We start from the raw sequence: 23,221 nt of genomic DNA, 5'->3' as shown, positions 1-23,221 counted from the left end.
TGGTATTTTACTTTTAGTCAGAAGCCTGTAACGCAGTGAAGGAGACATTTCCGACCCCATAAATCATATATATTTGTGATCAGCATTAACAGGCGAGTCCATCGAGCCATGTCTGAACGAAAAATACAATTTTCAAAATTTGTCGAAAATTTGAAATTTTTATAAGGGGTTACATCATTAAAATGTGCAAAATTCGACAAAAAATTGAATTTTCTAACTCTTAAAACGAAGTATGCAGACTTGTTAGCGCTGTAAAAACTAACACAGAAAGGCTTTCCGAATTGAAATTAATGAATTCTTGGCTTAGTTATGAGTTTTTTAGTTTTTGATTTGTAGAAAAAAATGTCATATAAAAATATAGATAAATATTGGCTGACAGATTGGTAATAAAATTTCAGTCACTTAAGTTTTTTAAATTAAAAATTAAGTATGCAGACTTGTTAACCTAATAATAACGAACACAGAAAAGCTTTCCGAACTAAAATTAATGCATTTTTGACTTAGTAATGCATTTTTTAAACTTTGATTAGTAGAAAAAAATTATCATAAAATAGTGATAAATATTGTCTCAAAAATGGTATTTTACTTTCAGTCAGAAGCCTGTAACGCAGTGAAGGAGACATTTCCGACCCCATAAATCATATATATTTGTGATCAGCATTAACAGGCGAGTCCATCGAGCCATGTCTGAACGAAAAATACAATTTTCAAAATTTGTCGAAAATTTGAAATTTTTATAAGGGGTTACATCATTAAAATGTGCAAAATTCGACAAAAAATTGAATTTTCTAACTCTTAAAACGAAGTGTGCAGACTTGTTAGCGCTGTAAAAACTAACACAGAAAGGCTTTCCGAATTGAAATTAATGAATTCTTGGCTCAGTTATGAGTTTTTTAGTTTTTGATTTGTGGAAAAAAATGTCATATAAAAATATAGATAAATATTGGCTGACAGATTGGTAATAAAATTTCAGTCACTTAAGTTTTTTAAATTAAAAATTAAGTATGCAGACTTGTTAACCTAATAATAACGAACATAGAAAAGCTTTCCGAATTAAAATTAATGAATTTTTGGCATAATTATGAGTTTTTTAAACTTTGATTAGTAGAAAAAAATTATCATAAAATAGTGATAAATATTGTCTCAAAAATGGTATTTTACTTTTAGTCAGAAGCCTGTAACGCAGTGAAGGAGACATTTCCGACCCCATAAATCATATATATTTGTGATCAGCATTAACAGGCGAGTCCATCGAGCCGTGTCTGAACGAAAAATACAATTTTCAAAATTTGTCGAAAATTTGAAATTTTTATAAGGGGTTATTACATCATTAAAATGTGCAAAATTCGACAAAAAATTGAATTTTCTAACTCTTAAAACGAAGTATGCAGACTTGTTAGCGCTGTAAAAACTAACACAGAAAGGCTTTCCGAATTGAAATTAATGAATTCTTGGCTTAGTTATGAGTTTTTTAGTTTTTGATTTGTAGAAAAAAATGTCATATAAATATATAGATAAATATTGGCTGATAGATTGGTAATAAAATTTCAGTCACTTAAGTTTTTTAAATTAAAAATTAAGTATGCAGATTTGTTAACCTAATAATAACGAACACAGAACAGGTTTCCGAATTAAAATGAATGAATTTTTGGCATAATTATGAGTTTTTTAAACTTCGATTTGTAGAAAAAAATTTTATATAAAAATATAGATAAATATTGGCTGACAGATTGGTAATAAAATTTCAGTCACTTAAGATTTTTAAATTAAAAATTGAGTATGCAGATTTGTTAACCTAATAATAACGAACACAAAAAAGCTTTCCGAACTAAAATTAATGCATTTTTGACTTAGTAATGCATTTTTTAAACTTTGATTAGTAGAAAAAAATTATCATAAAATAGTGATAAATATTGTCTCAAAAATGGTATTTTACTTTTAGTCAGAAGCCTGTAACGCAGTGAAGGAGACATTTCCGACCCCATAAATCATATATATTTGTGATCAGCATTAACAGGCGAGTCCATCGAGCCATGTCTGAACGAAAAATACAATTTTCAAAATTTGTCGAAAATTTGAAATTTTTATAAGGGGTTACATCATTAAATGTGCAAAATTCGACAAAAAATTGAATTTTCTAACTCTTAAAACGAAGTATGCAGACTTGTTAGCGCTGTAAAAACTAACACAGAAAGGCTTTCCGAATTGAAATTAATGAATTTTTGGCTTAGTTATGCGTTTTTTAGTTTTTGATTTGTAGAAAAAAATGTCATATAAAAATATAGATAAATATTGGCTGACAGATTGGTAATAAAATTTCAGTCACTTAAGATTTTTAAATTAAAAATTGAGTATGCAGATTTGTTAACCTAATAATAACGAACACAAAAAAGCTTTCCGAACTAAAATTAATGCATTTTTGACTTAGTAATGCATTTTTTAAACTTTGATTAGTAGAAAAAAATTATCATAAAATAGTGATAAATATTGTCTCAAAAATGGTATTTTACTTTTAGTCAGAAGCCTGTAACGCAGTGAAGGAGACATTTCCGACCCCATAAATCATATATATTTGTGATCAGCATTAACAGGCGAGTCCATCGAGCCATGTCTGAACGAAAAATACAATTTTCAAAATTTGTCGAAAATTTGAAATTTTTATAAGGGGTTACATCATTAAAATGTGCAAAATTCGACAAAAAATTGAATTTTCTAACTCTTAAAACGAAGTATGCAGACTTGTTAGCGCTGTAAAAACTAACACAGAAAGGCTTTCCGAATTGAAATTAATGAATTTTTGGCTTAGTTATGAGTTTTTTAGTTTTTGATTTGTAGAAAAAAATGTCATATAAAAATATAGATAAATCTTGGCAGACAGATTGGTAATAAAATTTCAGTCACTTAAGTTTTTTAAATTAAAAATTAAGTATGCAGATTTGTTAACCTAATAATAACGAACATAGAAAAGCTTTCCGAATTAAAATGAATGAATTTTTGGCATAATTATGAGTTTTTTAAACTTCGATTTGTAGAAAAAAATGTCATATAAAAATATAGATAAATCTTCGCAGACAGATTGGTAATAAAATTTCAGTCACTTAAGTTTTTTAAATTAAAAATTAAGTATGCAGATTTGTTAACCTAATAATAACGAACACAGAAAAGCTTTCCGAACTAAAATTAATGCATTTTAGACTTAGTAATGCATTTTTTAAACTTTGATTAGTAGAAAAAAATTATCATAAAATAGTGATAAATATTGTCTCAAAAATGGTATTTTACTTTTAGTCAGAAGCCTGTAACGCAGTGAAGGAGACATTTCCGACCCCATAAATCATATATATTTGTGATCAGCATTAACAGGCGAGTCCATCGAGCCGTGTCTGAACGAAAAATACAATTTTCAAAATTTGTCGAAAATTTGAAATTTTTATAAGGGGTTACATCATTAAAATGTGCAAAATTCGACAAAAAATTGAATTTTCTAACTCTTAAAACGAAGTATGCAGACTTGATAGCGCTGTAAAAACTAACACAGAAAGGCTTTCCGAATTGAAATTAATGAATTTTTGGCTTAGTTATGCGTTTTTTAGTTTTTGATTTGTAGAAAAAATGTCATATAAAAATATAGATAAATATTGGCAGACAGATTGGTAATAAAATTTCAGTCACTTAAGTTTTTTAAATTAAAAATTAAGTATGCAGATTTGTTAACCTAATAATAACGAACACAAAAAAGCTTTCCGAACTAAAATTAATGCATTTTTGACTTAGTAATGCATTTTTTAAACTTTGATTAGTAGAAAAAAATTATCATAAAATAGTGATAAATATTGTCTCAAAAATGGTATTTTACTTTTAGTCAGAAGCCTGTAACGCAGTGAAGGAGACATTTCCGACCCCATAAATCATATATATTTGTGATCAGCATTAACAGGCGAGTCCATCGAGCCATGTCTGAACGAAAAATACAATTTTCAAAATTTGTCGAAAATTTGAAATTTTTATAAGGGGTTACATCATTAAATGTGCAAAATTCGACAAAAAATTGAATTTTCTAACTCTTAAAACGAAGTATGCAGACTTGTTAGCGCTGTAAAAACTAACACAGAAAGGCTTTCCGAATTGAAATTAATGAATTTTTGGCTTAGTTATGCGTTTTTTAGTTTTTGATTTGTAGAAAAAAATGTCATATAAAAATATAGATAAATATTGGCTGACAGATTGGTAATAAAATTTCAGTCACTTAAGATTTTTAAATTAAAAATTGAGTATGCAGATTTGTTAACCTAATAATAACGAACACAAAAAAGCTTTCCGAACTAAAATTAATGCATTTTTGACTTAGTAATGCATTTTTTAAACTTTGATTAGTAGAAAAAAATTATCATAAAATAGTGATAAATATTGTCTCAAAAATGGTATTTTACTTTTAGTCAGAAGCCTGTAACGCAGTGAAGGAGACATTTCCGACCCCATAAATCATATATATTTGTGATCAGCATTAACAGGCGAGTCCATCGAGCCATGTCTGAACGAAAAATACAATTTTCAAAATTTGTCGAAAATTTGAAATTTTTATAAGGGGTTACATCATTAAAATGTGCAAAATTCGACAAAAAATTGAATTTTCTAACTCTTAAAACGAAGTATGCAGACTTGTTAGCGCTGTAAAAACTAACACAGAAAGGCTTTCCGAATTGAAATTAATGAATTTTTGGCTTAGTTATGAGTTTTTTAGTTTTTGATTTGTAGAAAAAAATGTCATATAAAAATATAGATAAATCTTGGCAGACAGATTGGTAATAAAATTTCAGTCACTTAAGTTTTTTAAATTAAAAATTAAGTATGCAGATTTGTTAACCTAATAATAACGAACATAGAAAAGCTTTCCGAATTAAAATGAATGAATTTTTGGCATAATTATGAGTTTTTTAAACTTCGATTTGTAGAAAAAAATGTCATATAAAAATATAGATAAATCTTCGCAGACAGATTGGTAATAAAATTTCAGTCACTTAAGTTTTTTAAATTAAAAATTAAGTATGCAGATTTGTTAACCTAATAATAACGAACACAGAAAAGCTTTCCGAACTAAAATTAATGCATTTTAGACTTAGTAATGCATTTTTTAAACTTTGATTAGTAGAAAAAAATTATCATAAAATAGTGATAAATATTGTCTCAAAAATGGTATTTTACTTTTAGTCAGAAGCCTGTAACGCAGTGAAGGAGACATTTCCGACCCCATAAATCATATATATTTGTGATCAGCATTAACAGGCGAGTCCATCGAGCCGTGTCTGAACGAAAAATACAATTTTCAAAATTTGTCGAAAATTTGAAATTTTTATAAGGGGTTACATCATTAAAATTTGCAAAATTCGACAAAAAATTGAATTTTCTAAATCTTAAAACGAAGTATGCAGACTTGTTAGCGCTGTAAAAACTAACACAGAAAGGCTTTCCGAATTGAAATTAATGAATTTTTGGCTTATTTATGCGCTTTTTAGTTTTTGATTTGTAGAAAAAAAATGTCATATAAAAATATAGATAAATATTGGCTGACAGATTGGTAATAAAATTTTAGTCACTTAAGTCACAACTTTTATAGGGGCTAACGAACACAGAAAAGCTTTCCGAATTAAAATTAGTAAATTTTTGTCTTTTTCAAAATTTGGCAAATTTAATTTTTGAAATTTTAAAACGAAGTACGCAGATTTGTTAGCTCTATATAAACTAGCACAGAATAACTTTCTGAATTGAAATTAAATTACAATTTCGAAGGATTCCCACAATAGCAAACTTTTGCCGAAATGGAAACTAACAGAAAGCCTCTTTATAAAAGCTAGGTATCTATGTATGTATTTAAATGAATTTATTAAATTAATCTACTCGTGGAAAAGTAACTAGTTTTAGTGTTGAATAAACCGGTTGTTCTAAACCTATTTGGACGTCATATCTTTTTTGGGGGTTTGCAAGCCTGTCCACTTCTCGCTCTCCTCCCACAGGAACTTTGCGAATTTGTTGTCCTTGGCAGCTGGGGCCACTTCCTTCTGTTTGCAATCGCTAAAATAGAGACCAGTAACCTCCTTCAGTTCAGGATCGAGTGCTGCATATATCGAGGTCTGCGCCCCACTCTTCGGTGTCTTCAAGAGCGGCCAAATCAGTGGCTTTAAGAAGTATCTAAAATTGGGAATATTAGCTGGGATTTTTTTTCTGATTCACATTCCACTTACTGCACGAAGTTCGTCTGGAAGAAGGCCCAATTCCTCGCCAGTTCCGTGTCCACAACACCTGGATGCAGGGAGTTTACAGTAACTCCTGTTCCCTCCAAGCGCTTGGCCAATTCCCGGGTGAACAGCACATTGGCCAACTTGCTCTGACTATACGCAGCGCCCTCATCATACGACTTCTCGCTGTTCAAGTCGTGGACGTTGATGGTTCCACGGGTATGTGCCAGGCTGGAGACGACCACAATGCGACTGGGAGACGATTTCTGTGATATTTATCAGATTGTAATGGAATGAACTTGACTTATATACTCTCTCACTCCCTTACCTTAAGCACATCCAGCAACAGGTTGGTTAACAGGAAGTGACCAATGTGGTTGACACCCAACTGCAATTCGAAACCGTCCTTGGTCAACATCTTCGGGCAGCGCATTACGCCGGCATTATTGATCAGGACATCGAGTTTCTGCTGCTCTTTCTTGAAGCTAATCAAAGGGCTTTAGGTTTAAAACTGATAACGCGTAAAAGGGTTCTCAGGGTGACTTACCCGGCAACAAATTGCCGAACAGAGTCAAGGGATGACAAATCCAACTGACGTGAGAAGATGTTCTGGTTATTCGTCTCCTTGATAATCTCATCACGGGCCTTGTTACACCGGCCTAGATCCCTGCAAGCCATATAGACGGTTCCTCCGCGCCTTGCGATCTCCAGGACGGTCTCCTTGCCGATTCCGGTGTTGGCTCCCGTGACAATGAATACTTTTCCGGTCTCATCGGTCTCCCTGGTGAACTGGCCGCCCTGCATGTATTGCCTGTAATCAAAAATCACGCTTCTTTAGCATGGTATCGGCAAATCGGACACTACATCTGAAGAGTCATGGACTCGTCATAGCGAATTTCATAACAAACATGAACAAGTCATTATGCGTATTATAATTGACTTACTTCAAGAAATAGATAGCCGCACCAATAAGAGCCGGCCACAGAATTATCGGGCTCAGCAAACAGTCGATGAAAATGCACATTTTAAATTGTAGGAATTTTCTTTGTTGTCAGTCTTTTGGGTGGTGTCAGCTGGAAGTTGCCTCGTAGAATGCGAGTAAAGCAGTCCAAGCAGCTGTTGATATAGTTCTGAATGCTACTACGACCACCTCAAACACAGAATAACTGAATGAGTATATGTGAGAGCCACAGAGATAGCGCTCTTTTAGTAAAAAGTAAGTTTGTATAGGGTAAGAGAACAAAAGCTCTTTCTTTGGAAGGCCTAAGAGAGAACACATATAGAACATATACTAAATTCACTTAGAATAACAGAGTAAAAGTTTAACTGATCAACTCTTAAGTTTGTGAAGATCACACAGAAGGCCCAAAACAAAACTATATTTAATCCTTGGAAGAAAATTAGCTGTGCTAAAGGCGAAAATAATAGTTACATTTTGACCATTTAATTTTATTGTAAAAATGATTGGAAAAATAAATAATGAAATGGCGTTAAATACAAAGCAATGCTTAATTAATCCACCTTAGATGTGCCCACACCAGTCCATTTCTCGCTTTCAGCCCACAAGAACTTGGTCGTTTTGTCATCCTTGGCAGCTGGAGACACGTCCTTGGCCTGACAGTCGCTGAAGTAGAGACCAGAGACCTTCTTCAAATCAGGATCCAGGGCGGCATACAAGGAAGTCTGTGCTCCAGACTTAGCCGTCTTGAAAAGCGTCCAAAGGAGCGGTTTGATCAATAGCCTAACAAAATCCAATATTTATTAATCGTTTCACGGAGTTGCTTGCATTTCACTTACTGTGCGATGTCATTCTGCAAGAAGCCCCAATTTCTCAGGAGCTCAGTGTCCACAGCGCCGGGATGCAGGGAGTTGACCGTGACCCCGGTGCCCTCCAATCGCTTGGCCAACTCCCGGGTAAACAGAATGTTGGCCAATTTGCTTTGGCTATAAGCCCCGATTCTACTGTAGGACTTCTCGCTGTTCAGGTCACTTACATTAATGGATCCCTGTGTGTGGGCCAAGCTGGAAACATTGACGATGCGACTCGGAGCAGTTTTCTGCAAAGAGATTCAGTTTCGTAATGTGGCTAATGGCAATCGAACAATTTCACAATACCTTCAACACGTCCAGCAGCAAATGGGTGAGCAGGAAGTGACCCACGTGATTAACACCAAGCTGCGTTTCGATGCCATCCTTGGTCAGAGATTTCGGACAGTGCATTACGCCAGCGTTGTTAATGAGGACATGGAGCTTATCCTGCTCGCGCTTGAATCTGTTGTATTGAACTTTAAGTTGTAGTATTTAATTGAATTATCGTTAAGAAAAACTAGCTTACCCAGCGGCGAATTTCCGAATGGAATCAAAGGAACTCAAATCCAATTCGCGGGAGAATATATTCTGGTTGTTAGTTTCCTTGATGATCTCATCGCGCGCCTTATTACACCGGTTCATATCCCTGCAGGCCATGTAGACGGTTCCGCCGCGCTTCGCTATTTCCAGGACTGTCTCCTTGCCGATTCCTGTGTTGGCTCCCGTGACAATGAACACCTTTCCGGTTTCATTGGTCTGCTTAGTGAACTGTCCGCCCTGCATGTATTTTCTAAAAGTAAATCATAAGGATAAGTAATCCATGCGATGTAAGAAACAATTTCCATATATATTTGCGAGTCATTATTTATTACTCATGATAACATTCATCATTGTTACTGTACCTCAACAAATACATAGCCGCACCAATGACAGCCGGCCAGAAAATTAGGGGGCAACACAAGCAACTAGATAAACTACACATTTTGTATTCGTATATTTTGGTTTGCCTGCCGTTGTTTACAATTGAGTGTTCTCAAATAGAATAAAAGTAAAACCGGCTCCAGCAGTCGCTTAAATACGTTTGGGCGTTATCTGTCAGGGAATACACGACATGCTCAAAAACGCTAACTCACCATGAATGCCATTCGAAACTACCAGAAGAAAGAGCCGAAATGATTTTGAAACGAAGAGAAGCCAGCGAACCAAACGTATTTCGAAAATATCACGTATACGACATGGCCTCCTACCCGAATCGATTTTAAGAGAACGAATCGAACTGGGCCAGCCGAAGCTTGTTAAGCAATATATCTGTAGGTATTCGTTATGTGTATTTGTTATATACGTATACCAAATGAGATACTATCACTGTAAAAAAGTAGAAGATTCCAACAACACTCTTATGTCATATGGTAGATCAAACTATATTATATATTAAAGACCCCTGATTAATAGTAATGTACTATGTTTCGGTTGTTGTTTTTCTTTAGATCATTTAGAATCCAATGTTAATTCAATATATGGATACATGTTGAGGGGAATACGAAGTACAAATATATACATACATCTAGTGGAGTAAGAGATTGCGTATACGCCATGCACTCCCGAATTCGATAGACTTTAAGAGAACTTCTCCCAACTCATTCATAAATCAGAAAAGCTGATACAAACCTACACGCACACATCAACCAAACCAAAATTAAAATATAACTATGTACTATTAAAATTACATAGTTACAATTTTCAAAACTTGACAAAAAATCGAATTTAATTTTAAAACAAGGTATGCAGATTTGTTAGCGCTTTAAAAAGTAAAGCTATCCGAATTAAATTTAATACATTTTTGGCTTAGTTATGAGTTTTTTAAACTTTGATTTGTAGAAAAAATTGTCATATAAAAATATAGATAAATATTGGCTGACAGAATGGAAATAAAATTTCAGTCACTTAAGTTAAATTAAATTAAATTAAAAATTGAGTATGCAGATTTGTTAACGTAATAATAACGAACACAGAAAAGCTTTCCGAACTAAAATTCATGCATTTTTGACTTAGTAATGCATTTTTTAAACTTTGATTAGTAGAAAAAAATTATCATAAAATAGTGATAAATATTGTCTCAAAAATGGTATTTTACTTTCAGTCAGAAGCCTGTAACGCAGTGAAGGAGACATTTCCGACCCCACAAATCGTATATATTTGTGATCAGCATTAACAGGCGAGTCCATCGAGCCGTGTCTGAACGAAAAATACAATTTTCAAAATTTGTCGAAAATTTGAAATTTTTATAAGGGGTTACATCATTAAAATTTGCAAAATTCGACAAAAAATTGAATTTTCTAAATCTTAAAACGAAGTATGCAGACTTGTTAGCGCTGTAAAAACTAACACAGAAAGGCTTTCCGAATTGAAATTAATGCATTTTTGGCTTAGTTATGATAGATTCAAAATTTCGACTTATGTATTCCCTGAATAGCAATCTTTTCCCGAAATAATCTTAATATCTTTTGATATGCAATTAACTGAAATGGAAATATATTTCCATAGTATACTAATTGAACTTAACTGCAACTGAAAGTCGCTTTATGAAAGGCAACTGGGGCTGTCCCGGGTTGTCTCCTTTCCAATTTTGGTATTTGATCCGGTAACAACAAATACCTTACCCGTTTCATCGGTGTGCATCTTGTTGGCTGAAGTAAAAGGAATATCAATTAGATATTAGCTTTAATAATTATAACAACTTCACATAGTAAAGAACTGCTCCTAGTGTCGCTGGCAAAATAATTATCGGACATATAAAACATATTTTTTAATATTTGTTTAGGACTTTTTGGTGTGTTTAATGGCGAGTTTTGCTTCATTATAAGCCAGTAACGGCTCAGTTCTCGTTTTATGTACAAATGTTTTTTGCTAGGTATAAACCGCAAGTCACTGTGATAAGTTTTATTTCCCTTTAAAAGTTGAAGAGCAATACGACTGAGTAAATTATTGAATATAAAGAGTAGCATGACTACTCTTAGCCTAACAAAAACTTCTGGACAATTATCTTTTAATAAGGAAACCCATGTGAAGACCTCGCTCTTTTTATGTGAAAGACCCAGCATGGGGATCTAAGTTAAGAGTAGAAGTATTTGTTTACTTAAGAGAGCGTATAAAGTAAAAGTTAGATTATTATTGTCAGTCTATCGGAAGCACGGCAAAATATTATGGGATTTATTTAAAGCCATGAACATATTAACTCACACAAATTATTGCTTCTCGCACAAAATGTTCATAATATGTTCTAATAGTTGTACTGCGGACTTTGTCGAGCGCTTGCTAATAACATTTAAGATTTTATTAAATACCAAGTAAGGTGAAAAGTTCAAATTACATAATGTAGCTTAAAGGTGCACCCCCGTCCACTTTTCGCTCTCTGTCCAAAGAAATTTGGCAGCATTATCGTCCAGGGCAGCGGCCCCCACTTTTTTGGGTCTGCAGTCGCTAAAGTATTGTCCGGAGACCTCTTTGAGAATAGGATCCAGAGCTACATATAGAGATGTCTGAGCTCCACTTCGTATAGTCTTTACAAAAATCCAAATGATCGGTGCAATGAGTAATCTGGAATTATTCAATAGTTAAAGTCAAAAAATACAAGCCCAGATAATACTTACTTTCCAAGTTTGGTTCGCAAGAAGAACGTGTTTCGAAAGAGCTCGGTGTTGACGACACCTGGATGCAAAGCGTTTACCGTGACTCGGGTTCCACGCAGACGATTGGACAGCTCCCGGGTAAACATAATGTTGGCCAACTTGCTCTGGCAATAGGCCTTTTTTCGGTCATAGGACTCTACGCTGTTGAGATCATCTTGGTTGATTGTTCCAAAACGGTGGGCAATACTGGACAGGACCACAATTCGACTGGGCGCAGAACTCTTGAGCACATCCAGGAGCAGGAGTGTGAGCAGGAAGTGGCCCATGTGATTTACTCCAATTTGCATTTCAAAGCCATCCTGTGTGAGCATCTTGGGACAGTCCATAATGCCGGCATTGTTAATAAGTATGTGCAGTTTCTTTTGCTCTTTTTTGAACCTTAGCAATTATAATAAATATATATATACAATTCTCAATTAAGTAAACTATGAGACTACTAACCCGGCTGCGAATTTCCTAATGGATTCCATGGAAGATAGATCCAATTCGCGTGCAAACACATTCGGGTTTTTAGTGGCTACAATTATGTCCTTGCGGGCCTGCTCGCACTTTTGCATATCGCGACATGCCATATATATGGTTGCTCCTCGGCGAGCCAACTCCAGTACAGTCTCCTTCCCGATACCCGTATTACATCCGGTCACAATTGCCACACGTCCTGTCTCATTCGTTTTCTTGGTAAACTGTCCTCCCTGCATATAGCGCCTAGGCCAAAAGAGCTTGAACCATTGCTCAAAGTCTGCCAAGTATATTCACCTGAGCAGGTAAATTCCCACGGCGGATAGAGCTGGTCCATATACCAACGGGCGCAACAAACGTTTTCGAATTTCACTCATTTTGTTCGCTCCGATTACTTCCAGCACAAAGTGTCGACTAGCAAGTCGAACCACTTGGCTATTTTCTATATTTGTATAATAACCACTATAAAAGACATATAATTCCTCACAGACCGGTATAACAACAGGGTAGGAGCTGTAAGGTCGGAGGGTTTATGATGGTTACAATTAGGAGCCCAGTATATATTTTAGAGACTCGTTTTTATCAGGCCAAAGATCAGGAACGGCGTCTCATTAAAACCAATATAGTTGTTGATCTAATAGTGGAACAGAAGCAGCGGCAGATGCCAGACGAAGTAATTATCGTTAAGAAAATGATTGAATCACTCAGTAAAAGACTCCGCAATACCAATAACTGATTATAGGTAAGTTAATTATTTTATGGCTTTTCATAAAACCAATTCATTTTTCATTTCACTAGTCACTTGTCTTTATCGCTACCAATGATATTTTATGGTCCCACTTTACTAAACTATAAGTACAACAACTATTCCAGTATTTGCTTTTTTTTATAACTAAGAGTGACAATTTGGCTTTAATAGCGACTAGCTGTGTAATACTACCCTCCCGGCCCAAATCAGAGTGGAATGCCAGCCCATTTCTCGGTTTTGGCCCACAACCACTGGCCCATCTGATCGTCGAGGGCAGCTGGGGCCAATGGGGCCGGCTTGCAATCGCTGAAGTATTGACCGGATACTGTTTCGAGATCGGGATCTAATGCGGCAAACAGAGTAGTCTGTGCCCCGTTCCTTGGTGTTTTCATCAGGGACCAGAGCAGCGGCCTCAGGATGGTTCTGAAAACACACAGACAATTAGTTCATCCCGTATTTGAGAAAACTTTTTGAAGAGGACACACTCTACCACATACTGAGCAAACTTGGTTTGGAAAAATATCACATTTCTAGCAATCTCCGTGTCTGCAATTCCTGGATTGATGGCATTAACCGTGACTCCTGTTCCATCTAGTCGTTGAGCCAATTCTCGGGCAAACAGAATATTAGCCAGTTTGCTTTGGCAGTAAGCCACTCCCTCGTCGTAAGATCTATTACTATTTATATCCTCCGATTGGATCTGTCCGCGTTCGTGCGCCTTGCTGGACACTACGATCACCCGACTAGGGGCTGATCTCTTTAGCACATCCAGCAGCAAGTGGGTGAGCAGAAAGTGACCAATGTGGTTTACTCCTAGGTGCATTTCGAAACCTTCCTTCGTGAGGCTGTGCGGCACCCAAAAGACACCGGCGTTATTGATCAGGATGTGCAGTTCCCTTTGCTCTTTCTTAAAGCTGTTGGTCAAAAACTTATCAGTTTTATGTTTTTAAATTGATTTTAAAGTGTGACTCACCCTTTGACGAATTCTCGAATGGAATCCTGAGAGGACAAGTCGCATTCCCGAGAGAAAACGTTCGAGTTCCCCGTTTTTTTGACGATCTCCTGTCGGGCCTTTTCACCTTTATCCTTATCCCGACACGCCATGTAAACGGTAGCTCCTCTCCTGGCCAACTCCATCACAGTTTCCTTTCCAAGACCCGTATTTCCTCCTGTAACGATGGCCACTTTTCCCGTCTCATCGGTTTGTTTCTTGAACTTTCCCCCCTGCATATACAGCCTGAATCGCGGTAAAATTACGCCAGTTAATCAATGATTACTACTAAGAACGTTGTCGTCACTGGCGTACGTCGATGATAACGCTTTTTCAGCGTTACATTTTAAATCGACGTCTTACTACTCACCTCACACAGAACGCGATAATGCCGAGAATGCCATGTGTAAGTAGCGTTGGGGCAACTTTTTGAAGAAAATTGACTATTATTTCCATATTGAGCTAAGCAGCGCTCCGGCCCGATCCAATTCGTGGCTCTTTCTTGAATGCGTCGGCGCCCGAAATTTTGTTGGCTAATAAGTGATTTCCAATGCGATTGCTGCACGACAACTGATAAAACTGATAGTACGGGGGTAGCTATGGGCAGTCCGTAATCTGAACACAGCTCTTCAGCACATTTAGCATAGATTATTTCGCCAAGAGCCAGCAAAGCGAGTCACCGTCACGGGCATTTCACTGTTTCCAAATGAAACAAATGAACCCAAACTTTTGGACCGAAGGCTCAGGTTAAAAATGTAATGGATATACATATCTATTTTAAACAAATGATGTAGAATTTGCCCACCAACCGGTTTCGCATTGCACATACGAACGTACACATTTGAACCACTTGCTGTCAACAGCATTTGGCCGGCTAACTGCTGTTAGACAAGTTAACATAACCGCAATAAAGTAAAAACAATCATTTGTTAACTGTAGAAAACTATAGATTTATGCGAAGTAATGTAAAGTCTTTGATAAGCCCAAAACTATACGGTTGAGTCCACTTTGATTACCATAGGCTTTGTCCACTTTTCACTAACCGCCCAGAGCCACTTCGCTGTTTGTGAATCTGTGGCAGCCGGTGCCATTTCCTTAATCTTACAGTCGCTGAAGTATTGCCCCGTCACCTTCTCCAATTCCGGTTCTAGGGCCACATACAAGGTGGTCTGGGCACCATTCTTGGGAGTCTTAACAAAAGGCCAAAACAGGGGCTTCACAAATAGCCTGCAGTAGAGAGATATTTAAGTAAACAGTGGACTGAGGCAGTAATGGGAAGCTACCTACCCAGCAAAGAAGTTATTGAAAAAGCCCATGTGCCTGATAATCTCCGTATCCACTACACCCGGATGTAGTGCGTTAGTCGTCACCTTAGTACCCTCCAATCGCTTGGCCAACTCCCGGGTGAACAGGACGTTGGCTAACTTACTCTGACTGTAGGCCTTGCCTTCGTCGTAGGTCTTGTCGCTGTTTAGGTCCCCAGTGTTGATTTCGCCGCGAGTGTGCGCGAGACTGGACACATTCACAATACGGCTGGGGGCTGATTTCTGCGGAAATATGGATAAATTATCAGGCTATGGTATTTTTGTAGAAGTTATACTTTAAGTAGGTCCAATAGCAAGTTCGTGAGCAGGAAGTGGCCCATGTGATTGACGCCTAGCTGCAACTCAATACCATCCACCGTCAGGGATCGTGGACAGCGCATAACACCGGCATTATTGATGAGGACGTTAAGGTGTTGCTGCTCCCGTTTGAAGCTGTAGATATAAAAAAACTGTTGATGGATATGTTTTTTTTTAAGTTATCAGTGACTCACGCTGCGGCAAAGTGTCGGATGGAATCCTGGGAGGCGAGATCACATTCCCTGCAGTATACGTATTTGTTTTTTGTTTCCAGAACAATTTCCTCCCGGGCCTGGAGGAAGATGGGTTGGTTATATCGCCTTTCTAGGAGCAACGTCCATTTAGACTATAGAGCGTACCTCTTCACATTTCTTTAAGTCTCGGCAAGCCATATAGACGGTTCCTCCGCGCCTCGCAACCTCTCGTACCGTCTCCTTGCCAATTCCAGTATTTGCGCCCGTGACAATGAACACTTTGCCGGTTTCGTCCGTTTCTTTGGTAAACTTGCCGCCTTGCATAAGATCTCTGGAAAGTTGATTAATGTTAAAACCTTGACTTCTAGTTTGGAGGGATGAAAACCTACTTTATCCCACAAGCCACACCCACTGCGGTTCCAGTTACACTAATCCAGAACACTGTGCGGCTCTTCAAAAACGCAAATAAAGACATTTCGAAAATAAATAAATAAAACGAGTTGGACTGTCAAACAATCGATTCATCTACTATCGATTGATTCGATAGGTCGTACGATCGATGATTATTCATAAGCCCGTTGGATTCTTAATTTTCTTAAATTCTTTTAGGAACAGCAAACCGTTGAAAAACGTTAAGAATATCAAATTGAACGTGGAACCAATTTCGGAGTTGTATAAACAAATATTAACACAAGTCAATTAAATTCTGTTTAAATCAAGTTGCATTATTTCTACTTTTGTTTTGATTCTCGTATTCCGAACAATCGACAAAACTAAAAAATAAACAGCTGTGTAAACAGCTATCGATTTTGGGCTATCGATATTTTCATCATCTGTGACTGAGCTTTTCGACTGGTTGTTGTTGTTTTTTGATGACTGAGACCAAGTTTACACGTAAATAATCTAATTGCGTTAATTAATTGCCTTCGCTGCACAACAAAGACCACCTGCAGCATCGACTGAGGTGATATCCGAGCGCTCACACGGAAACTCCGCTCATCGCAGACGGGAGAACAATGCGACGCAATGCGTAAGAGTCAACGCCAACTCGACTGTTGCTATTGCTTTTAAATTGCTACAAGGCGAGTTAAAAGTGAGAGGAACTTGACAAGTGTTTTCTTTTAAAGGCGCCCGCAGCATAACAATCTGGAGAACGTCAATCCCGACGACGTGGAGGACATCTTCGCCCGTCCCGCCTACGACGACGATGAGTTCGTCGACCTGTTGCCACTGGCCCGGAGACCCAACGGCCATGCCAGGTTGGGACGTTTCGAAAACACGCTGGAGGTAAAGGTCCAAGAGGGCGATACCCTGCAGGCGTTAGCCCTGCGGTTTCACTGCACCGCAGCGGACATCAAGCGGCTAAACAAGATTGACCGCGAGAACGAGATCCATGCGCATCGCGTCATCCGAATTCCAGTCACAGTGCACAACGTTCTCCTGGGCAACGGAGGTCCCGACGCTTTGCCCGCCGTCCACAAAAGTGGCAACAACAGTCCCAGACACAATATAGAGAGGGAACCAGCTCCAGAACGAAATCCCCTAGAGGATGCGCGCCAAATGCTGGACGAGCGTCTTCTGGTCGCAGCGGTTAACGCTTCTGGCGCTGTTGACGACCAGCCGTCAACGAGTAGGGCAGCCAGACAGTTCTACGAGGGAGCACAAGGTTCGCCCAGCGACGAAGGTGAGTCCAACAGCTGGTTAAGATTGGCTTAGAAATTATCCCGGTTTTTGATTAACATTAAGTTGACAGTGTTGGAAAGTTTCTCTCACAGTGCAGCCATATATGCGATAGTTCCGATAGCTAAAACGATTGTTTCTTAAAATGAAATATAGGGTTTATTGTATACTAAGTAATTGAATCTCAAAAGAAACGTGTGTTTCTAAAAATAGCTTCAAAAGGCTTCCTTGTGGCGCCCAATTTAATATTGCGATAATCTAAATTCAATCGATAGTGCCGGTCAACGCTTATATCGATAGTGCCATCGAGGCTGTGACAGCACTATTTGACAGAGCGTTTTGCCAAATTGTTTAGTCATTCCCGTAAAACAAAAGAAAAACATAGCTTGGACTTAATTTTCACCGTTGAAAACATACTATTCCGCAACTAAGCAAGATGCCGGACTATCTGGGAGACGACCAGCGCAAGGTGAAGCACGATGAGAAGGAGGATAAGGAGATCAAGTCCCTGGATGAGGGCGACATCGAGCTACTGAAGACGTATGGCCAGAGCCAGTACCACAAGTCTATAAAGACTATCGAAGAGGACATCCAGAAGGCGGTGAAGCAGGTCAATGAGCTGACCGGGATCAAGGAGAGCGACACGGGACTCGCGCCGCCCGCACTCTGGGATCTGGCTGCGGACAAGCAGATCCTGCAGAACGAGCAGCCTCTGCAGGTAGCTCGCTGCACCAAGATCATCAATGCGGACTCGGACGACCCCAAATACATCATTAATGTGAAGCAGTTCGCCAAGTTCGTGGTGGACCTGGCCGATTCCGTGGCGCCCACCGACATCGAGGAGGGAATGCGCGTTGGTGTCGACCGCAACAAGTATCAGATTCATATTCCACTGCCGCCGAAGATCGATCCTACGGTGACCATGATGCAGGTCGAGGACAAGCCGGATGTTACCTACAGCGACGTGGGCGGTTGCAAGGAGCAGATTGAGAAGCTGCGTGAAGTGGTAGAGACGCCGCTCCTGCATCCGGAGAAGTTCGTCAACCTGGGCATTGAGCCACCCAAGGGAGTGCTGCTGTTCGGTCCCCCTGGCACTGGCAAGACCCTGTGTGCCCGTGCCGTCGCCAATCGTACGGACGCCTGCTTCATCCGTGTCATCGGCTCCGAGCTGGTGCAGAAGTACGTAGGCGAAGGTGCTCGTATGGTGCGTGAGCTATTCGAGATGGCCCGCTCCAAGAAAGCCTGTCTGATCTTCTTCGACGAAATCGACGCCATCGGTGGTGCGCGTTTCGATGATGGTGCCGGTGGTGATAACGAGGTGCAGCGCACCATGTTGGAACTAATTAACCAGCTGGACGGCTTTGATCCGCGTGGCAACATCAAGGTGCTTATGGCCACGAACAGACCCGATACCCTGGACCCGGCGCTTATGCGTCCCGGTCGTCTGGACCGAAAGGTGGAGTTTGGTCTGCCGGATCAGGATGGCCGTTCGCACATCTTCAAGATCCACGCCCGCTCCATGTCCGTGGAGCGCGACATTCGCTTCGATCTGCTTGCTCGTCTCTGTCCCAACTCCACTGGTGCCGAGATCCGTTCGGTGTGTACGGAAGCCGGCATGTTCGCCATTCGGGCACGCCGTAAGGTGGCCACCGAGAAGGACTTCCTGGAGGCCGTCAACAAGGTTATCAAGAGCTACGCCAAGTTTAGCGCCACCCCCCGCTATATGACCTACAATTAAGTTTATATTTACCGGCACTACTTTGTATCTTCTGCGAGAGAAACTGTAAAACATCCTGCAGCTGGCAATTCATTAAATAAAACGATAGAAATATACCTCCATACACTGTCAACTTAAAGATTTCGCTTTGGATGAAAGTATTAATCATGAAACTTTATCCCCAGCTAATATGGAGCAGCCGTTCGAGGAAACTGTTGGTCTGCTGGTGGACAGACATGCTCCATTGGTACGTCCCATTCCAGGACCCTCGCTGAGTGCCATCGACTGGTCCGGGTCCGACTGCGACTTGTCCTGGATCTGTCTGCTGATCTTCATACTCGCCCTGTGCGTCGTCATACCGCTGGTGTACGTCATATACCTGGCGGAGCATCCGCACCATAATCACAGCCCCCAGTAGCTTGGTGGCCGGCCTCTAATGGTTAATGCCTACACCCGAAGTGATCATCATTCCAAATGTACCGGCAACTCCTCAACCTCTCACTGTCTCACAATCTTCAGCTTAGTCTGTCGCGCATTTAAAATGCAGCTCGGACGATGGAATTTATTTTTATATCTAAACGTAGACATTTATAAACGGACTATTGTCGAAATAATAAGAACTCATTGCACTGTACTCTGTACTATTCTAAATAACTACGATTTGGGTGCTTCCACATAGCATAGGAAATGTTTAAGCTATGTATGCTCGACATCACTGTTGGCCAAACCAAACTAACTTATGAACCAGCCTAAGATCCGATTGTGTTGTGAATTCGCGTAGCTGTAAAACCCCCGAAATATATACTTTTCTATATATTTTATTGATTACAATTATGTAACATTTAAACTAGTACACGGGTGAAATGTAGCATTGTTCGCTTACGCCTAACAAGTACATAATACATATCTTAGAGCTAAATAAATAGTATCCATGGATATTAGATATACGTTAAAGTAAATCGGACTAAAATTAACGAATGGCACACACTTGGTGCCGATTGAAGTTAAGTACTTTGTTGTGTGTGATAATTTCGGTCTGGGGAATGGAGGCCATCCATGGCACTTGGTATTTGGCGAAGTTTTGGTTTCAGTTTTGGGATGGGTGTGCCTCTCCATTATCGTGAATTTTCCCACTCCGGGAAGAGCAACAAATGGATGCACACCCCACTTAAGCCCCCATTCGCATATTCACTTGAACTTTAAATTCTCAAAGAAAGCAATATTGCTTCGCAGGAAGCCGTGCCGGACGGGCACAGGACTCGCTGGCGATGCTATGGGTGGATTGCCCTCGGATTGTAATGATGGATCTCTGTAATTAAATATATTTTTGTAATCACACTTAAAAGACTTTGAGGACATACGTTTCGAGGGATGACAGGTCCGAGGCAATTGTGGATTCATCTGCTACTTCAGCCATAGATACGGCATGCTCCAGTCTGTGACGCTTCGGCAGTGACGTGCCTGGCTTATTGGGTGCATCTGGCGGGGCAGCTAATCTCACCTGCAGCATGGTAACCATTTCATATTCTGGACTTAAGCTACATTTCACTTTTAACTCTCACCTGCCGCCATCTGCGCTGGGGTTGCGTGTGCTTGCTGGTCAGGAGGAAGGCCTGGGCCAGAGCCTTCACAGATGGCATGGCATGACCCAATTCAACTTCGATGACTGGTCTCTCCGCCGCAGGAGTGGTTGGTTCAGGCTGATGAGAGGAGAAACCGTGGATTACCTAACGCTTCGACTCGTGCACTGGCCACACACTCACCACATCATCTTCGTCAACTGATAGAACCTGACTGGGATCGATGAGGCGGCGTTTGGGCTGCAAAAATCTGAAAGCTGGAGGTGTGGATCCCCGGGTGGGTGTACTCGCAGGGGAACCTACGGTGGGCGCCGAGTCACCCGGTCCAAACTGAAGGACCACAGGGCGCTCCCGTTTCTTCGAGACTGATGAATCGATGGAGGACACAGAAGCCGAAGCACTCTGCGCGGACTCCATGGACGATGTGGGGGTGCTGCTGGGAGGCTGAGGCTGCTCCGAGGCTGGAGCAGCTCTGATAACCGTCGTTTCCTGCTTATTAAAATCGTAGATGCGCACCGTGTCGGACTCATCGCTGGTTGTGGTGGTTGTCGTTTGCAGCGAGTGTAACGAGGGATTCGACTGGGAGTCCAAGGACTCGTCCAGGACCTGAACTGGCAAGGCTTTATACACCGATTCCAGTGGCTGTTCCTGCTCTGTGGCAGCCTGGCTTGCTTTTTGAGCCTTTTGATTAAACATTTTCGATTTGGTAGTAGGTTGTTTTTGATTGTTTGTAGGTGTTTCGTTTTGTGTGTTGTTTTGTTGGTTAGTGCAGGATAGTAACGGTTAGGGTTTAAATGAAAAGAAGAAGTGTTTTTAGTACAAAATTATTAGTGTAGGGTAGGTGTGTGTGGTCGAGTGTGTGTGATGTGGTGGGTGAAAACGCTCAGGCAGCAGCATGCAGGCGAATTATTAATTATAGTTACACAGTAACGATCGTCGGCAATGATCTCGAAACAAATGCTGTTAGTCAAATCCAAAGCAAACCCAAACACAAAGTTCACTATTTCGGTTAATTCCCGATTCTGTACTCACCAATTCGATGGGTTCTTGGATGGATACGATACTAAAAACATTTGTTTCTGCGGTTCAGTGTTCGATTTGTTTAACGTTTGGCTTTATTTGGAATTAATGCATAAAAGATATCGCTAGGCATACGTGTATGGTTGTTTATAAGAAAAGAGCATTAGCGGAGTGCATACAGATACGGTACAGGAATTAATATATAATTTTGTGTGTTTGTAAAATTAACAGCAAGATAATGAATATTAAAAACAAACGTAGCATTAGCATTACGCAAGTATATAGTATTTTCTAAATTACAATTAAAACACTAGCTCGACACTCTCGTTGGTAAAAATGCAAAGTTAGCTTGTTGTTGCCGCTTGGTTTGGCTGGTTGGTTGGTTGTAGGTGCAAGTGGTGGTGCAGTGGATAGATCTGGGCCAGGACTCGGTCCTGGCCATCAGATCTCCGTCCAGTGCGGGAGATTCGTTGTGCTTTTTGTTTTAGTTTATTGTTCCCGCCCCTGCCCATCTCGTTTCTATGTACAAGGAAATTGGCTTTGCTATACTGACTAGTGTTTAACTTCTGTTTTGACTATGCTAAGCGTGATTTGGCAAATATCCCTCCAGGCTAGGGCTAAGGCCCCGCTGGTTCCCGTTCCCCATCAGCTAATATCTAGAAGAGCAGACTATTGTTGCTATACTTGGCGTCCGCACCGCTGAAGCCGTTCAGGCAGCTGTCCACCCCCGAGTCGCCCTGGTCCTCCGTTTCCGGACGGAGTGTCAGCTTCCCGCCCAGAGCCTCGCTCTCGAACAGCGGATTCATCACAAAGTCCTTGGAGGTGGAGGAAACCGCTCGGAAACTGTTCCGCTTGAGGTCCTTGTGCAGCAGTTGCTTTTCGAACTGCGTCAGGACAACGGCGGAGGGTCCCCCTCCACCCACCGCCTGACGCCGCTTCGACACGGATGAACCAAAGGACATCCCACTTCCATTGCTGTGGAGACTCAGGCTGGACTGCGTGTGCCGCTTGGGCAGTGAACTGTAGCTGCTCCGCCAGGAGCGCTGTGACCTCACGTCAAAGTCATCGTCTATATCGTCGCCCAGACCCGACTCCCGGTAATGGGAGGCCGAGGTGGAGGGTCGTTCAAGGGTCGCTGACCTTTCGTAAGCCAATGAGTGGGGGGCGGTGGAGGCAGAGGTACGGGGAGAGGGGCGGCTGTTAATGAACTTAAGCGAGCTGCTACGGCGCACTGGCGTCGAAAGGGTCCAATGAGAGAGGTCGGCAACGTTACTCTGAGCGCTACTTGAAATGCGGCCATGCGGTAGAAGTGGTTCTGGTTCTTGATTTACCTCGTTGATCACGATGTCCTCGACGTCCTCAGCAGCACTTCGCTGCTGATCCACAAAGGAGCTGGATGCTGGGGATCTCACATTTCCCGTGCTGTCTTTAGGGGCATTATTGATGTAGTAATCGCGGCTGTACCTGGTGGATAAAGTG

At 40.2% G+C, this 23,221-nt stretch overlaps 8 protein-coding genes across 44 annotated transcripts in view; 2 read left to right on the top strand and 6 right to left on the bottom strand.

The window, feature by feature from the left end:
* Positions 1-5,838: 5,838 nt before the first annotated feature.
* Positions 5,839-7,411, bottom strand: Rdh1 (Retinol dehydrogenase 1). Its single transcript, XM_020959575.2, has 5 exons — positions 7,178-7,411; positions 6,781-7,044; positions 6,562-6,718; positions 6,240-6,499; positions 5,839-6,186 (listed from the first exon to the last, which is right to left on the bottom strand). The coding sequence occupies exons 1-5, from the start codon at positions 7,255-7,257 to the stop codon at positions 5,946-5,948; spliced, it is 1,002 nt and encodes a 333-aa protein (XP_020815234.2). The 5' UTR covers positions 7,258-7,411; the 3' UTR covers positions 5,839-5,945.
* Positions 7,412-7,661: 250 nt separating this feature from the next.
* On the bottom strand, positions 7,662-9,346 carry LOC110189531 (retinol dehydrogenase 12). 2 transcript variants are annotated; one of them, XM_020959771.2, is made up of 5 exons: positions 9,176-9,346; positions 8,569-8,832; positions 8,349-8,505; positions 8,031-8,290; positions 7,662-7,974 (listed from the first exon to the last, which is right to left on the bottom strand). In XM_020959771.2, the coding sequence occupies exons 2-5, from the start codon at positions 8,823-8,825 to the stop codon at positions 7,746-7,748; spliced, it is 903 nt and encodes a 300-aa protein (XP_020815430.2). In that variant the 5' UTR covers positions 8,826-8,832; positions 9,176-9,346; the 3' UTR covers positions 7,662-7,745. The 2 variants fall into 2 exon arrangements, with proteins under 2 accessions (XP_020815430.2, XP_020815353.2); XM_020959694.2 differs by lacking the exon at positions 9,176-9,346 and adding an exon at positions 8,945-9,129.
* Positions 9,347-11,354: 2,008 nt separating this feature from the next.
* Positions 11,355-12,631, bottom strand: LOC110178645 (retinol dehydrogenase 13). The gene is made up of 4 exons (XM_020945840.2): positions 12,488-12,631; positions 12,173-12,436; positions 11,693-12,109; positions 11,355-11,639 (listed from the first exon to the last, which is right to left on the bottom strand). The coding sequence occupies exons 1-4, from the start codon at positions 12,565-12,567 to the stop codon at positions 11,423-11,425; spliced, it is 978 nt and encodes a 325-aa protein (XP_020801499.2). The 5' UTR covers positions 12,568-12,631; the 3' UTR covers positions 11,355-11,422.
* A 288-nt stretch (positions 12,632-12,919) lies between these two features.
* Positions 12,920-14,719, bottom strand: LOC110178385 (retinol dehydrogenase 12). Of its 3 annotated transcripts, none has more exons than XM_020945533.2 (4): positions 14,300-14,719; positions 13,912-14,175; positions 13,436-13,852; positions 12,920-13,361 (listed from the first exon to the last, which is right to left on the bottom strand). In XM_020945533.2, the coding sequence occupies exons 1-4, from the start codon at positions 14,383-14,385 to the stop codon at positions 13,145-13,147; spliced, it is 984 nt and encodes a 327-aa protein (XP_020801192.2). In that variant the 5' UTR covers positions 14,386-14,719; the 3' UTR covers positions 12,920-13,144. The 3 variants fall into 3 exon arrangements, with proteins under 3 accessions (XP_020801192.2, XP_020801184.2, XP_086684447.1); XM_020945525.2 differs by having other exon boundaries at positions 13,424-13,852; positions 14,300-14,643; XM_086828321.1 differs by having other exon boundaries at positions 13,429-13,852; positions 14,300-14,643.
* A 135-nt stretch (positions 14,720-14,854) lies between these two features.
* On the bottom strand, positions 14,855-16,530 carry LOC110182637 (retinol dehydrogenase 13). Its single transcript, XM_020950708.2, has 6 exons — positions 16,135-16,530; positions 15,911-16,076; positions 15,746-15,843; positions 15,530-15,686; positions 15,217-15,476; positions 14,855-15,156 (listed from the first exon to the last, which is right to left on the bottom strand). Exons 1-6 carry the CDS (start codon positions 16,218-16,220, stop codon positions 14,919-14,921), a joined length of 1,005 nt encoding a protein of 334 aa, XP_020806367.2. The 5' UTR covers positions 16,221-16,530; the 3' UTR covers positions 14,855-14,918.
* Positions 16,531-16,576: 46 nt separating this feature from the next.
* LOC110182742 (lysM and putative peptidoglycan-binding domain-containing protein 4) lies at positions 16,577-20,101 on the top strand. The gene is made up of 3 exons (XM_020950847.2): positions 16,577-16,775; positions 16,873-17,429; positions 19,328-20,101. The coding sequence occupies exons 1-3, from the start codon at positions 16,762-16,764 to the stop codon at positions 19,558-19,560; spliced, it is 804 nt and encodes a 267-aa protein (XP_020806506.1). The 5' UTR covers positions 16,577-16,761; the 3' UTR covers positions 19,561-20,101.
* Positions 17,603-19,266, top strand: Rpt1 (26S proteasome regulatory subunit Rpt1). The gene has a single exon (XM_020950835.2). It carries the CDS (start codon positions 17,862-17,864, stop codon positions 19,161-19,163), a length of 1,302 nt encoding a protein of 433 aa, XP_020806494.2. The 5' UTR covers positions 17,603-17,861; the 3' UTR covers positions 19,164-19,266.
* Positions 19,945-23,221, bottom strand: part of M7BP (Myosin-7a binding protein) — a 33,136-nt gene continuing 29,859 nt past the window's right edge. For 31 of the 34 annotated variants that reach the window (XM_020950794.2, XM_086828295.1, XM_020950718.2 and 28 more), the window contains 5 exons: positions 23,074-23,206; positions 20,906-21,403; positions 20,705-20,842; positions 20,504-20,643; positions 19,945-20,451 (listed from right to left, as the gene is read on the bottom strand). In XM_020950794.2, coding sequence (XP_020806453.2) covers positions 20,331-20,451; positions 20,504-20,643; positions 20,705-20,842; positions 20,906-21,403; positions 23,074-23,206 — 1,030 coding nt within the window. In that variant the 3' untranslated portion in view covers positions 19,945-20,330. Of the gene's footprint in view, positions 20,452-20,503; positions 20,644-20,704; positions 20,843-20,905; positions 21,404-21,819; positions 23,207-23,221 lie in introns of those variants that run through there. The other 3 variants (XM_020950810.2, XM_020950824.2, XM_020950817.2) reach the window with 1 other exon arrangement.

Source organism: Drosophila serrata, unplaced genomic scaffold, assembly GCF_035046125.1.
Source record: "Drosophila serrata isolate PLE 108 unplaced genomic scaffold, ASM3504612v1 contig_184, whole genome shotgun sequence".
In the NCBI taxonomy this organism is placed as follows: domain Eukaryota; kingdom Metazoa; phylum Arthropoda; class Insecta; order Diptera; family Drosophilidae; genus Drosophila; species Drosophila serrata.
This window is presented reverse-complemented; position numbering and strand designations above follow the sequence as displayed.

Bases quoted from the DNA above. Each gene is read 5' to 3' on its own strand.
- Rdh1 (XM_020959575.2), bottom strand. From the start codon at position 7,257: ATGTGCATTTTCATCGACTGTTTGCTGAGCCCGATAATTCTGTGGCCG. The intron at 7,045-7,177 runs GTAAGTCAATTA...TTTTGATTACAG, and splicing joins GCGGCTATCTATTTCTTGAA to GCAATACATGCAGGGCGGCC. The intron at 6,500-6,561 runs GTAAGGGAGTGA...TAAATATCACAG, and splicing joins TGTTGCTGGATGTGCTTAAG to AAATCGTCTCCCAGTCGCAT.
- LOC110189531 (XM_020959694.2), bottom strand. From the start codon at position 9,024: ATGTGTAGTTTATCTAGTTGCTTGTGTTGCCCCCTAATTTTCTGGCCG. The intron at 8,833-8,944 runs GTACAGTAACAA...ATTTACTTTTAG, and splicing joins GCGGCTATGTATTTGTTGAG to AAAATACATGCAGGGCGGAC. The intron at 8,291-8,348 runs GTATTGTGAAAT...ATCTCTTTGCAG, and splicing joins TGCTGCTGGACGTGTTGAAG to AAAACTGCTCCGAGTCGCAT.
- LOC110178645 (XM_020945840.2), bottom strand. From the start codon at position 12,567: ATGAGTGAAATTCGAAAACGTTTGTTGCGCCCGTTGGTATATGGACCA. The intron at 12,110-12,172 runs GTTAGTAGTCTC...ATAATTGCTAAG, and splicing joins ATTAGGAAATTCGCAGCCGG to GTTCAAAAAAGAGCAAAAGA. The intron at 11,640-11,692 runs GTAAGTATTATC...GAATAATTCCAG, and splicing joins TTGCGAACCAAACTTGGAAA to ATTACTCATTGCACCGATCA.
- LOC110178385 (XM_086828321.1), bottom strand. From the start codon at position 14,385: ATGGAAATAATAGTCAATTTTCTTCAAAAAGTTGCCCCAACGCTACTT. The intron at 14,176-14,299 runs GTGAGTAGTAAG...ACCGCGATTCAG, and splicing joins ATTATCGCGTTCTGTGTGAG to GCTGTATATGCAGGGGGGAA. The intron at 13,853-13,911 runs GTGAGTCACACT...TTTGACCAACAG, and splicing joins ATTCGAGAATTCGTCAAAGG to CTTTAAGAAAGAGCAAAGGG.
- LOC110182637 (XM_020950708.2), bottom strand. From the start codon at position 16,220: ATGTCTTTATTTGCGTTTTTGAAGAGCCGCACAGTGTTCTGGATTAGT. The intron at 16,077-16,134 runs GTAGGTTTTCAT...TCAACTTTCCAG, and splicing joins GGTGTGGCTTGTGGGATAAA to AGATCTTATGCAAGGCGGCA. The intron at 15,157-15,216 runs GTAGGTAGCTTC...TCTCTACTGCAG, and splicing joins TTCAATAACTTCTTTGCTGG to GCTATTTGTGAAGCCCCTGT.
- LOC110182742 (XM_020950847.2), top strand. The intron at 17,430-19,327 runs GTGAGTCCAACA...CTTTATCCCCAG, and splicing joins AGGTTCGCCCAGCGACGAAG to CTAATATGGAGCAGCCGTTC.
- Rpt1 (XM_020950835.2), top strand. From the start codon at position 17,862: ATGCCGGACTATCTGGGAGACGACCAGCGCAAGGTGAAGCACGATGAG.